Source organism: Balaenoptera ricei, chromosome 10 (assembly GCF_028023285.1).
Source record: "Balaenoptera ricei isolate mBalRic1 chromosome 10, mBalRic1.hap2, whole genome shotgun sequence".
NCBI lineage: Eukaryota > Metazoa > Chordata > Mammalia > Artiodactyla > Balaenopteridae > Balaenoptera > Balaenoptera ricei.
Window position 1 is genome coordinate 26,375,776 of NC_082648.1, and position 14,555 is coordinate 26,390,330.

General features: G+C 37.1%; 1 protein-coding gene across 12 annotated transcripts in view; it reads right to left on the reverse strand.

Moving 5' to 3' along the window:
- The window catches only part of SINHCAF (SIN3-HDAC complex associated factor), a 29,235-nt gene that overhangs the window by 7,599 nt on the left and 7,081 nt on the right, over nt 1-14,555 (reverse strand). For 11 of the 12 annotated variants that reach the window (XM_059935584.1, XM_059935585.1, XM_059935586.1 and 8 more), the window contains exons 2-4: nt 7,212-7,359; nt 5,492-5,591; nt 3,747-3,873 (exon numbers count right to left, since the gene is read on the reverse strand). In XM_059935584.1, coding sequence (XP_059791567.1) covers nt 3,747-3,873; nt 5,492-5,591; nt 7,212-7,339 — 355 coding nt within the window. In that variant the 5' untranslated portion in view covers nt 7,340-7,359. Of the gene's footprint in view, nt 1-3,746; nt 3,874-5,491; nt 5,592-7,211; nt 7,360-10,172; nt 10,861-14,555 lie in introns of those variants that run through there. The other variant, XM_059935588.1, reaches the window with a different exon arrangement.

Below are 14,555 nucleotides of genomic sequence, written 5' to 3' on the forward strand. Positions count from 1 at the left end.
CACCAAACCCTGTGTCATATCCTACATGGGAAGAAACAGACTAAAGAAAACTTTTTTGAATAGCGCTCACAAGCATTTTCTATTAACAAAAGTGTATATAAAATAGCATAAAATTAAGTATCTAAAACAAAGAAAGCACCATTGGTGTTTTTAATATGTTCATTTACTTCCAATATATGAATAGCTTAACTTCATGAAAAAACAACCAAACAAAATTCTCAAGAGTAGCAGGCTTTACATAAAAAAGAATGAAATAATGCCATGTGCAACAAGATGGATGCAACTAGAGATTATCATACTAAGTGAAGTAAGTCAGAAAGAGAAAGACAAATACCATATGAAATCACTTATATGTGGAATCTAAAATATGACACAAATGAACCTATCTATGAAACAGAAACAGAATCACGGACATAGAGAATAGACTGGTGGTTCCCAAGGGGGATGGGGCTGAGGGAGAGAGGAAGTGGGAGGGTGTGGTTAACAGATGTAAGCTTTTACATATAGAATGGATAAACAACAAGGTCCTACTGTATAGCACAGAGGACTATATTCAATATCCTATGATAAACCATAATGGAAAAGAATATTAAAAAAAAAGAATGTAAAAAAATAAATAATTAAAAAAATTAAAAAGGAGTAGCAGGCTTTAAAGGAATAAGTCTACAGGAATATTTAAAAGACTTCCCTGGGACTTCCCTGGTGGTCCAGTGAGTAAGACTCCGTGCTCCCAACGCAAGGGGCCCAGGTTCGATCCCTGGTTGGGGAACTAGATCCTGCATGCGTGCCACAACTAAGAAGTCCACATACCGCAACTGAGAAGCCCGCATGCCACAAATAAGAGTCCGCGTGCTGCAACTAAGAAGAAGTCCACATGCCGCAACTAAGAAGTCCCCACACCGCAACTAAGAAGTCCGCACACTGCAACTAAAGATCCCACACATCGCAACTAAGACCCAGTGCAAACTAACTAACTAAATAAATAAACAGCACATACACTGCTAGGGTGTTTAGAAAAAAAAAAAAAAAAGACTTCCCTAATAATTAACAGCAATAGCAGTCATCTCTATGTTGCTCTAGTGATGGTCATCACTATCCTAGGAAGTGTTTAATATCTATGAACCATTTGAAATTGCAGTTATTTGACCATGTCTACCTATAAAAATGGCAATTTTATATGGTTCAATCTAACACCCGGGACACTAGGATACAATTATATATAGAATCACAGATAGGGAAAAAAAAAACTCTCTTCTAGAATGTAAATCTGGAAATTCTTCAAAGAACTGAAATTTTTGAAGTCTTAAATATTAGGTAGGTAGGGTTTGGAAAGGCACAAAAGACTAGTTAGATAGCATGGGGTAGGTGGGGATGATGAGTAAAATTGTGGAAGCAGAATACACTATGCACACGAAGGGAACTGACCCTTTCCCTAAAATGGTACATCCAAAGACTTGCTAGGGGTTTTCCAATTTATTCTACAGCAGCCAGAATCATTGAAGGTTTTAGAAAGAAGAAAGACAAAAAGAATGGCTAACATTTATATGGGAATTTATTTTGCTTTGTTTTGTTTTACAAAACCCCTTTTACTTGATTATCCTCACTTCTCTGATTAGGAAATTGTGGTTAAATGTTAAGCAACACCAGGGTCACATATTTGTTCAAGAACTATAACTCAAATCCAGATCTTCAAGCCCTAGGTCCAATGCCTTTCCAGTACACCACAAAGGAAAGAATGTCCCAGGAAGAGGAATACAGGGCAGGTACATGCAAGATGCATGGAAGCAAATATATAACCAGAGGCAGGGAAACCATTTAGTGGGTGATGTATAAAAATTCAAATATCTCAAAACTGTTATGGTGCACACAGCTGCTAGCAATTCACAATGCACCTGGGAAAATCATGTTTCACTCTGAGTCTCCAAGACCCAGTTATTTTCAGTTTCCAACCCCTCCACAGCACAGCTTTATCACAAAAATCTAAAATTACACTGGACATATTCCCTTAGGTAAGGCAAAAGTTAGTCAGATGTCACTTTCCCTATAATTAAAGGGAGACGCTAAGAATATACAACAAATATCAATTTCTCTACCCCTCAAGTTATAGAAGAAAATTACTATTTTCTAAATGTTCACTAAAACATTTAATGAGAATAAAGGGTACAGTCAGTCTTTCTTTCCCCCTTGGTGATAGCTGGGAAAGAAACATGTATAATTAAAATATACACATATTTGATGTTGCCTAAATATTTTACTATAAATGTATTAAAATATTTTAGCCAAAGATTAAATATATTATCAGAATAACTATGGACTGGTAACACCAACTTACCTGAGAGCAGAGTTAGTAGCAGATCTGGAAAGACTTTGGAGTCCTGCAGCATGAGTTACACTATCCCAGAGAGCAGAATGATATTGTAGAAACAGCACAGGGCTTTGAAATTAGACAAACCCCAGGTCCAATTCATTTCTACCACTTACTAAGTGACCTCGGGTCAAGGTGAAATCACTACTTTGTACTTCCTATCCTAATCTCTAAAATAGAAATCATTGGGATAATTATGTATGTAAAGTGCTTGGTACATATACCAAAATGCTCAAGAGATGATATAGTTATCCTTCCTTCCTCTGATTCTATCTGATCAGTAACTTGTCTTTTTCCATTTTTCTAAAACAAGCACTGATTGATAAAACTTTGTCTAACAAGGTCCTACAGATTTTTTTCTTTAGCCGCACTCCACAGGATGCGGCATCTTAGTTCTCCAACCAGGGATGGAACTCGTGGCCCCTGCAGTGGAACCTCGGAGTCCTAACCACTGGACCGCCAGGGAATTCCCCAGACTTTTTTTTTTTAATCCTGAAAACTCCAATACAGGTCCACCTACAATTCTGAAAAGGTTCTCAAAAAAAAAGTTTATTCCTAATCCATTTGGTCACAAAATCTGGCCTGACCTGGACTATAATTAGGTAAGCAAACCTGACTAGCTTATTTACAGTTAGTTTATTCCACCTATATGAATACGCCTACATTTTTCCCACAGAAACGCTAGTGTGTTTGATTCAATAGTGCTGCCTCAGACCCCCCTGGGAGTAATAAATAACATTATAACATTATATGCAGTGGATTTCCTTTTCAAAATCTGAAATCTAAATTCCTAAATACAGAAGTACCACAAAAGGTCCCCTGCCCCCAATGACTTCCGATAAAAGTAGATGAGGTTAATATTAATTTATCATTCCTTCCCCATCCTCTCATCCCACACAACACACCAAACCCCCTTAAACCTAACTTGAGGCTGGCTTTTACTGCAATATCTGAGTTATGATTTCCAAAATTACTCTCCAGAGAACCTGGGCTTTAGTCTCAGATTGTCCACTAATTATTTATATACCTTTCTGCATATCTCCAGGCCTCAAACTCCTTAAGAATAAAAATCAAGTAAACAAACTTGAAAAATTCATCTTCTAGAAAATTAAGATGTCAATAAAGAGATCAGAATGTCTGAGTGTTCTTAGCACAATCTGAAGAAGTGGCTGGTGAAAGTACTTTTAAGACACCAAAATCAAAGATAAAGTTCAAAGATTTCATAGAAATAAAATATCTCTACCAAGTCAACATTGCCTCCCACTCTTTTTTTAAAAAGCAACAAAAGAAAAAACGGTCCATACATGCCATGTGCCACCCCAGACAAAAATAAAAACAAAACAACTATTCTTAAATCCTCATGTTTCAATATCAAACTTACTGTGACGTTTAAATTCCTTCTGCAGTTTACTGATCTGGTTGCTTTTTATCCTGTTTCCAGATAGAGTTTTCACTTTCTTTGGTTTCAGTGTAGTCTTTAGACTGGGTCCTGCCCTTGCATCTACCACCTGGAAGAAAATACTGAATATTTAATACCATTTTAAAAATGACACCTCTGTATTCCCTTGGTTCAGACGAATGCTTATTTGAAGGAGCCAAATTTGAATTTTCTACTCAGTGTTTGAGAGCTCATGTGCACTTTTAGTCATCACATGGTATTAAAGAATAATTTATCTAGTGGTTTTTTTCCTTTGAAGTAAGTAATAGCAGGAGTCTGCTGGACAAAAAATTTACATAGATTTTATATATGGTGAAAATGACCCAAGTAGGTTATGAAAAACCAAACCTAACAACAATTAACATTTCTATAGGATGATGTTCTGCAGTTTACAAAAAGTTTTCATATACTTTTGATTTTAACTTCACCACAAAGCAGTAAGCAGTAATTTGTTACTCCAGTTTTAGGGTAAAGAAAAACAAGAGATATTCAACTATGTATTTTGCCTTATTTCACTAAGCTAGTAAATGGGCAAGGGTGGGTGGGGAAGGGGCCCAGACTCAAATCACGGTTTTTAGACCTATGCTTTATGCTCTTTTTACTACACACCCTTAATCCCTGAGGTCAGCCACGTGAGGGCAATGGCATGTTCTCCCACAGCCTAGCGTGGCCACTGGTCTAGCCCCATATGGTCTCATTTCTCATGCCATCACTCACATTTGCTATTTGCAGATTTCTACCCTTATGTAAAAAGGTTGACATCACCTTCAAAATCACAATTTGGATCTTCTCCAGGTAAGCTATTAATTAAAGAAAAACTCACATTTTTATAGGTTAACAGACCCACAGAAACCTATTATAATAATGAAACATTGTCACCAAAGGACAGTGTAAGGCTAATGTAAGAAAAAAGGTAAAAAACAAATATTTTTTGCCCACTTAAAAGCAAACATTTTGTGTAAATGTCATAAATCTTCTGAAAGCTAGCATACAGAAAAATTAAATAAGACCTAAGAGTGTCGTTCTGGTCATTGAAAATATTTTCTAAAGAATTCTAGTGACGTTATAAAGTGAAATGCAAATAGAAAACACATTTACATTCCAGTTTGATCTCAACTAGATTTAATATAGAGAATAACAATAGCTTCTATCTGAGTGATTACTATGTGTTATACTTTATATACATCATCTCACTCAGTTATTACAACAGTTCTGTGAGATAGCTATTATCTTTGCACTTTATAAATAAATGTCACTTGCCCAAAGTTCACAACTAGTAAGTGGTTTAAAGGCAGGCTTTAAATCCAGTTCTGATTATAAACCAATGTGCTCATTAGTACCAACATGAATTAGGACATACATAATCCTAGGAGATGAAAAAAAGGATCCATGTCTAATTAACTCTAGGAATTTCTGGGTTAAACCTAAAAATATGTGAAGTGTACACTGTGGATCTCCAAAAATGGGTATATTCGATACAACCTTAGAGAAATGCCATACCAAGCTATTTTGCTCCCAAAAATGCCAAAATGTTAAGTGATTATATCTGAGCAGCAAGCAGTGCTTTTCTTTATTCTTTTCAGACTTTTCTACCCTAGGAACATATTATTTCCTAAATTAGGGGGAAAACTTAATGTTACTTTAAATATAACAGAGGTATAATTGAGAAAGACAAAAGATGAACTCACATGATTCCAGTTTTTTTTTGATCCTGCTGGCAATTTCTTCCATCTTTTCACAAGCAGGACACAGGCATTACAGATGTCTCCTGAACGAGTCTCATGTAACCTGATAAGAAAACAATCAAACCTTTATTAGTCTCCTTTACATTAAAGAACTCATGCAAGTACATTTCTTTTAGAAAAAACACTATTTATAGTTTATAGATGCTATTTCTAATTGTCTGGAGTGATCCAGTTCCATTGTTTCTGTAGAATATTTCAGAAATATAATTAACTTCTAGATCCAATGAATCAGTTACATGTGCTACAATTTGGTCATTTTAAAAGAATTTTTTAAAACAATAGCAAAATTTAAGACCTAGAGAAGATCCTGGTCACCATGGTTTTAAACAATGCTGTACAATTAATCTTTCTTGAAATGTGTAGATACTTCATAAGCAATAAAACACGACCCTTTAAGTAAAATAATGTGCTGTGATATTCTAGTTTCACAACAAACAAAACCAGAGAGGCACTGTAATTTTTTTTTTTAATGAATATATCTGCATAGGGGGAAAGAAATCTATAGTTACCAAGCTATTTTTTAATTGTCTCTCTGAGGAATTTTTCATTTACTACACTTTTCCTGTATTATAAATACACAGAAAAATACTAATAACATTTATTATATATACAACTGGAAATAAAGACATTAGGAGAAAAATGTAATTTCAAAAGGCAAGGTTGGTTAGTGGAGACTCTGACAACCTTCAAAATAAGTACAAAGTCTAGGATTAACAATAAATAATCCACAAAATGTTTTGATAAGAAAGAACAGTGGTGAAATTAATTTCTAACATGGGAAATGGCTCAACATTAAGTATTTTATTTCATCCAAATATTTGTTGGACAGCATTTTATTAAGCAGAGGTTTATTGTCAAAAGATAAATAAAGAACGAAATTATAAAATAAAAGCTAACATAGCCTGACAGGTTTCAGGGCAGAACATTAAGTCCTGTTAGTATCCTCAGCAGATTGGGTTAAAATATATTTCTATAATTTAGAAAAACAATACAAAGGACAGAAAACTAGTGGAGGACAATTACTGTAAGAGAGAATAAGGGTAATTTTTTTAAAAAAATCTCTTTGGGGCTTCCCTGGTGGCGCAGTGGTTGAGAGTCTGCCTGCCGATGCAGGGGACACGGGTTCGAGCCCTGGTCTGGGAGGATCCCGCATGCCGCGGAGCGGCTGGGCCCGTGAGCCACAATTGCTGAGCCTGCGTCTGGAGCCTGTGCTCCGCAACGGGAGGGGCCGCGATGGTGAGAGGCCCGTGCGCCGCGATGGGGGGTGGCCCCCGCTTGCCGCAACTGGAGAGGGCCCTTACACAGAAACGAAGACCCAACACAGCCATAAGTAAATAAATAAATAAAATAAATAAACCCAAAGTTTAAAAAAAAAAAAAAAAAAATCTCTTTGTACATCCTTAAGTTAACAACAAAAGGGTTTGTTTGATTATAACTTCTAAAGGGCTTCACAATTAATTTGGTAGTTCCTCATAATCTGGAAAAAGGAAGGCTGTCAATATTGTTTGATTTGTTTTAAGAGCAAGTGCCTTGAAATAACCTAGATTAGAATATGAGTGATTTTAATTATTAGCACACTGTTCCAATCCCTTTGCTTAGAAATACTTTTGTATACTGTGATCTTTTTCACTCCAAAAATGGTACAAACATCACATGATCTTACCCAAAACAGCTCTGGAAGTCCTTTTCATAGCGTTTACTGTCAGTGAATCGAGAACTGGAGGATTTAGCTCTGCAAATACAGCAGCCCTCTATACTTCGGTACATCTTTGGCTTGTGAAAACCAAACATCTTTTCTTCTGGGCAATAGTCTGTAAAGCCAAGGGAATTGATGACACAGCTTTGTTGAGGGCTATAACAAGAAACCATTAAAAGCGAACTCTCTGCTCCACCCTACCCCCAGCAATGCGGTATTACATGACCAAGCGAGACAGGAGGGCTCTGGTGAAAACTTCTCGGATCCACCTCAATTCTAGGCACACGGGCATAGCAAGTGTCTAAAACACACAAAGTAGCTTAGGTATTTAACAAGGCTTCTACTACCTCCTTCTGCCCTCCTGGCAAACACTCATAATAAAATTGCAGGAAGGGGACTTCCCTGGTGGTGCAGTGGTTAAGGGTCCACCTGCCAATGCGGGGGACACCGGTTCGATCCCTGGTCGGGGAGGATCCCACATGTTGCAGGGCGGCTGGGCCCGTGCGCCACAACTACTGAGCCTGCGCTCTAGAGCCCGCGAGCCCCAACTACCGAAGCCCACACGCCTGGAGCCCGTGCTCCACGGCGGGAGGGGCCACTGCAATGAGAAGCCCACACGCCACAACGAGGAGTAGCCCCCACTCGCCGCAACTGGAGAGAGCCCACACGCAGCAGACAAGACCCAACGCATAAATAAATAAATAAATTTAATTTTAAAAATAAATAAAATAAAATTGCAGGAAGGAGGCATTTTCTAAAATTCAAGATTTTAAGTAGAGAATACAACAAACTCTCCCCACTATCCTGTGAAATAATGGAATCATACACAATGGAGGACACATCCTAAAATTTAAGCTAAGCCACCCCCTTTTATTTTGCATCTCTGCATTAATGTGATTCCCCCCTCTTGGAAAGTTTTGGGCATTTACTACAGGACCACTATTTGATACTAAGCACACAAGTAGCTCAATATGCATCAACCTACACTACTTTGCCCTATGGGAAATCAGAGGTGATTTCTTCTGTGATAAATGGGAAGTTCTAAGGCAAGTTGTCCCTGAATTGAAACTACTGAAAGGAAGATGTGAAATACACAAAAATCCAGGGTTATAATTTAAGAATAATAATTTTATAAATCTTTAAGATAAATTAAGAATGAGCTCATGTTGCCTGACCAGTGGTCTGCACCCCACAGCTGTCACAGAGGTTTTTGAAGCTCTGCCTTAGAGCAGTAATAGTGGGAGGCCTATGTTCAAAAACATAAACTGTGATTTCCATGATCAAAAAGATCTCAACATCAAGCAAGGAAGGAAGATTCAGCTCCAGGGCTGGATGCAACAAAAATGTAGCTGGCAGTAAACATGTACCTTGTAAGTAATTTAGAATATCCAAACCAAGGACCAACTTCACCAGAACATCTGGACTGAGAGGTGATGAAAAGGTAATGAACAGAAACTAAACCCCAAGGGACAAATCCAGAGCAGGGTGTGTGTGTGTGTGTGTCTGTGTGTCTGTGTGTGTGTGTGTGTGTGTGTGTGTGTAAAGGTCCAAATACAAATTATCACAAAACCATCATATAAAGCAACAAGAAGAGAAAATTATTAATACTAACTAGATTTGTGCCCACAGTCTTAGGAGTTATAACCACAGAACACCACCCTTTTAAAAGTTCTGTTAGCAATACACTCAAATATACAAGTAAAACAAAAATTTTGGTGTTTGTCTTTGGATGACCTCTTGCCTAACCTCATTCCATTCCATTTCTGGTTAGCCATACCAGAGCAAGTATATGAAAGTGATTCAGAAAAATAACCAAATATCCAGGATGTGTGTGTGTGTGTGTGTGTGTGTGTGTGTGTGTGTGTGTGTGATGCAGGGATTCTGAAATATAGACAAAGGGTTTATAACTTGTTTTTAAGAAAATATTTTATCAGCAAATAACTAAAGACTTAAGTCTTCCTTTTAACAGGGGCCACTGTTCATTAAGTGTTCTTTGATGTTTTTGTTGGTGAGGGAGGCAAGCAAAAAGGGAGGTGCAATGGGGCAGAAGGCCACTGATGCATTTCAATAATTAAGCCTAAACTAACAGTTACTTTAAGAATTGTTAAAAACAAGCAAATAAAATACTCCTAGTTGATAGTTAATTATTTTCATTAAATGAGATTTTTTGAAAGGAAAAAAATGAGGAAGGTGCTCTGTATATAGTAGGAAAAGGCACAGACCTGTGAAATGAGGTAGATTTCTTTTTCAATCTAACAAACCCGTATGATAAATGAAAAGAAAATTGCCTCCTGAAGAAAATGGCCATGTGCTGCTTTGGAAAAAACAATGTCAAATGACACAGGTTTATAGAAACTTTAAAAGAAGTACTCAAAAAGTACAAGCTATTGCTTTAATTTGTATATTTGTTTTGAGGCAAAAACGTAACCTCTTTCTAGTCCTTTCTAGTCTAGTGGGCTCTCCAAACTCCCCCAACGCCTTCCATTACCATCAAGGTCAAAAGTCCAGAGTTCCTCTTGCAGTCACCAGCTTCATCAATAGCTCTAGGAAACTTCAACCTCCCTTCTCAGCAAGGACAAAGGAAGTACAGCAAGAAAGGCCAGTTCATTCCATTAATACACAGACCAAATCCTATTACAACAGACAGACTCCTATCTCTACCCTCACAATCCCCTTCTCTCCACAAATAAACATGCCATCAAAACTATACAAAAATCAGATCATCTCCAAGATATGAACTACCTTCACTGAAGCTGGATTTGACCAAGAAGCCAGAGTTTGTGCCAGTTATCATGCTGGCAAGCTGCTAAGAAATACTAGGGCTACCGCTAGGTACTGAGGCTTTCCTTTTCATCAGCAGCTATTGTGAATCAACTGTTCATCTTTAGTATGATTTTTGTTGTTGTTGGGGATCTCCACAAAACTTACCCAATAGTACCAGTGAAACAATCCATTCTTCAGCTTGAGGATATTCTTCTTAGACATCAGAAAAAATATAATAGCCTGATATCTTCTGATTGATAATCTTTTATGTAGTTCTGCAACCTTTTTTTCCTGACAAAATTCTTCTGCCTAAACATCTGAGTGGGGTCTAAATCCTAGGGTTCACCCTCTTCCAAGCAGTGCTAAATGCAGTAAGGAGGCAGGCACTTGTCCTAATGCAGCACACAAGTAGTGCATGAGCCTTTTAACGGATGATTACTTAATAAACTTATTAAACCTTTTCTGAGCTTATTCCTGCACTTGAGAGGTACCTGGGAATCTGCAGCAAATACACAGGGGTTTCATCTTGGGCTTTGTTTACAGCAACCCAGTTAAGCAGTGGTTGGTGTTTAGCCATTTTGAGCTTTGGGGAACTCAGAGATTAACTGAAAATATTTTCACAAAATCTACAGACCCACTAATGTTTTAAAAAACAAAAAACCTTACCTAATCTCTGGGAAAAAACTAAGGACACAAACTGGCTCTGAAACCAAGTTACTTTATATATTTGAGAAGGTAGTGGGTGAGCATGGCACAATTTGATTTTAAACTTGGAATTTCTGTTATCTCAACAAACCGGGTGGTTCTTTAGAATACTTCTTTCCTATAAAAATACTGAATCACTATGTTGTATACCTGAAACTAACATATAATATTGTGAATCAACTTCAATTTTAAAAAAAGAATATTTCTTTCCTAATCCCACATTTGTGCAATATTAAATGATCCCTCCAGAACAATCTATTTTATCTGTTCAAATTATTTGTGATTTTTGCATCTATTCTTATAGATGTCACATCACTCAGCAGTGTTCTAAAAGAAGGAAGCTAATACCATCTGCTTCCTAATTGATGAACAGTTACAGATGAGAGTATGCCCCGTACAATCTCACCCTTAAGCATGTATTTGCAGAAGGCAGAAGAAAATTGACCTTTGAGATAAAGGCAAAAATCAGAAAGAAGTAAAATGCTGATTATAAACCGTCATTTGCCTTCTAAAATTAGATAGTAGTGATAGCTGCAAAACTCTAAATACACGAAAATCCACTGAATTGTACACTTTAAAGAGTGAATTTTATGGTACATAAATTATATCTCAATAAGCTTGTTTTTAAAAATAAAAAGACTGGGTTGGGAATTCTCTTATTGCCTTTATTCATCTTTGTAACCTCAGCACCTAGAATAGTGCCAATCATGTGGTATGCACTCAATAAATGTGTTCATTAAACTTTTTTAAAAAGTTGTCATCTGTATAGCACTTCATGTTTTATAAAGCACTTTCACTGACATTAGTTCTTTATCTACTGTCAGCCAAAAAGCCACAAATCTTTTTCAATACTGTAACAGTTAAAGACAAATCAACCATGCTGAAATTACTGTTCTGTCCAATTTAATTCAATCTCCCCAAATTAAAAAGATTAAAGTTAATAGCTAAGTCAGCAAAAGCCGTAAGAGAAATAACTGTAATTATATGAACAAATAGCATACATAGACAACAATGTGAATTTTTAAAACGCAACAATCAATTCTAAACATTTGTTTTGATTGATTTACTGGGGTTTCTTCCACTTTAAAACTTCCAAAAAGTTGATCATAAAAATTCAGTGATCGGGCTTCCCTGGTGGCGCAGTGGTTAAGAATCCACCTGCCAATGCAGGGGACAAAGGTTTGAGCCCTGGTCCGGGAAGATCCCACATGCCACGGAGCAACTAAGCCGGTGCACCACAACTACTGAGCCTGGGCTCTAGAGCCCGTGAGCCACAACTACTGAGCCTGTGTGCCACAACTACTGAAGCCCACGTGCCACAACTACTGAAGCCCACGCGCCTAGAGCCCGTGCTCACAGCAAGAGAAACCACCACAATGAGAAGCCCACGCACCACAACGAAGAGTAGACCCCGCTCGCCGCAACTAGAGAAAGCCCACGCGCAGCAACAAAGACCCAACGCAGCCAAAAATAAAATAAATAAATAAATTTACCTTTAAAAAGAATTCAATCATTAACTTAATGAAAGGATGGGAAATGCAACCTTAGTGTTGGACAAGGAAAGGCTGAAGTAACCACTGTTTATCAAGATACAAAAGAGCCAATTCTAATCTGATCTAATGAGATTATGAAGCCAAAGAGTAGGGATGATGTCTTACTACACTTAATTCGGCACACATAAGGTAAGTTTACTGAGTACAGTACAATATAAATGGGAAAGAAATCTTCACAGCCAATAGTGAAGGAATGCTATTTAAGAAAATTTTTCTGATAAATAGCTTAAAGGTGATGTCTTACAATTTTTAATAATACCAAATACCTGATTTTAAGTTCCAACTAAGAAACAGTATGAAGAATCGTGAAATGCAAATTTTAGAGCTTCTAGTACCCTTTTTAATATGGAATTAGGAGACAGTGAGGTGAAGAACTTAATTCTGAAGAGTATTTTCTTGTCTTTCAAATCTTATAAGGGTGTGATTTTAACATTTAGGAAAATGGAGAGGGTTCTTATTATGATAAATGTAACATGTATTAGGCTCACCTTAGTTGGTATGTATGCTTTGAAGGACACCAATAGTTCCTCCAATGTAATAACTTCCCCAATTTTACTTTCTAGATTCCTTCCGGGTAATAAAGTCTTTCTTATATTCAAAAATACTTTTCAAAACTCAAAATGCCACTGGATGGACTAGATAGATTGAAGAAAACAGAGAGAAGTAAGTATGCCAAGGATGATAAATTAGCTTTACAGTTAACTTCACAACTTGTCCATGCCATCTTGAGAAGTGAAATTCTGATGCACAAATTAGGGGTGCAACCTCCCAAACTAAAGCATTCTTAAATTAAAGTGATCTTAGTTTTCAACAGACCAAAACCCTATAGCTTCTAATCATCACTTTTTCTCTCTAAAATCCAAATGACCTAGACCTTTAAAAAAAAAAATACGTAAGATATTGGAAGCAAACTAAATGTCCATGGATTCTCAGACTGGTTAACGTATGGTGTCTTCATACTACAGGATACCCTTTCAGCCCTTAAAAAGATGGCAGTAGTTCTACGACATGTGCAGGGAGGGAACTTTTATCCAAGGTATCTTGTTATACAGTATAATCCTATAGTATGTTTTTAATGAGAACTTAAATACACAAACTGGCTTTTTAAAATAGATTCTTAAAAACTAGTAAACAGCAGTTGCCTCTGAAGGGTACAAGAATTAAGGAGGCTTACTTTCACTTTACTCCCTTCTATACTGAAATTTTTTTTAATCAAGAGCACCACACCCCAAAACCTTAGTTATCATCACATATCTTGACTTAACTAAAGAGGAATCTGAAAAAGCCCAGAGAGTTTAAATAAACTTCCTCAAAGACATACAAAGAGACACACATTAGGAAATATATTCCACAGGAGAAAGTACAGAATAGACTAGTAAAATCAGAACAGACAGAACAGAATGGGAAGGAAACTGCAGAGAAGAGACAAGCAAAAGATTTGTAAAGTGGGAAGGAAGCAGTGGTGAACAAAGACAAAAGGAACCAAGCAACCAAAGACAACTTTGAAGTGAGGGAGATGTATTCTTTAGACCTGAACTTTAAATGGCAGGATGATGGGAAGTGAAGAGAAATAAATACGAAAAAACACTCACGATCAAAAGTTATGGGCAACCTTGAGTTCTTGGAACTAGTAATGCTACCCTCGACACCATTTTAGTCAACGGTACGCTATCTTTAATCACATATAAGTACAGGACCCAGTAAACACTAACAGTGTAACTGGAGCAACACTCTTCACAAAGGGTCAAATAGGATTGAGTGTTTTGTGTTCTCCTCCTGCTAGGCCACTTGGATGCAGTATTCCCCTACAAGGAGACATGTTTCTGCAGGGCTTAAGGAAAGCCATGGGGCAATTAAACACTACTATTTCCTCTCACCTACTTCTAGTAGATACCAACCCACATCCCAACACCAAAGGTTCTGAATTTACTTTACTGATTCACTTTTTTAAGTGAAATTTAAAAATTTAAACCTGCCTGGAGGAAAACTGAAAAAGAGGTGATGGATCCCCACTTGTTCGCCAATAGCTTCTCCAAACATGTACCCAGCCTGAGAAATTATATGGTAAAATATTTATACAGTGGTGCCTATGGAATCCACGTTAGCAGAATCTAGAACTCCTCCTACAGGAAAGGGGTCAGACTCAGAAATAAGTGTTCAGCTGAAGTAGCACAGGTTAAAAATAAAAATCACAAATCCAGGTCTGAGTTTTAGATAGTATAAAAAAATCCCATTTTGACAGTGTTAAAAAAAAAAAACTGGGTATCCCAATACCAGATTAAGAGAGATT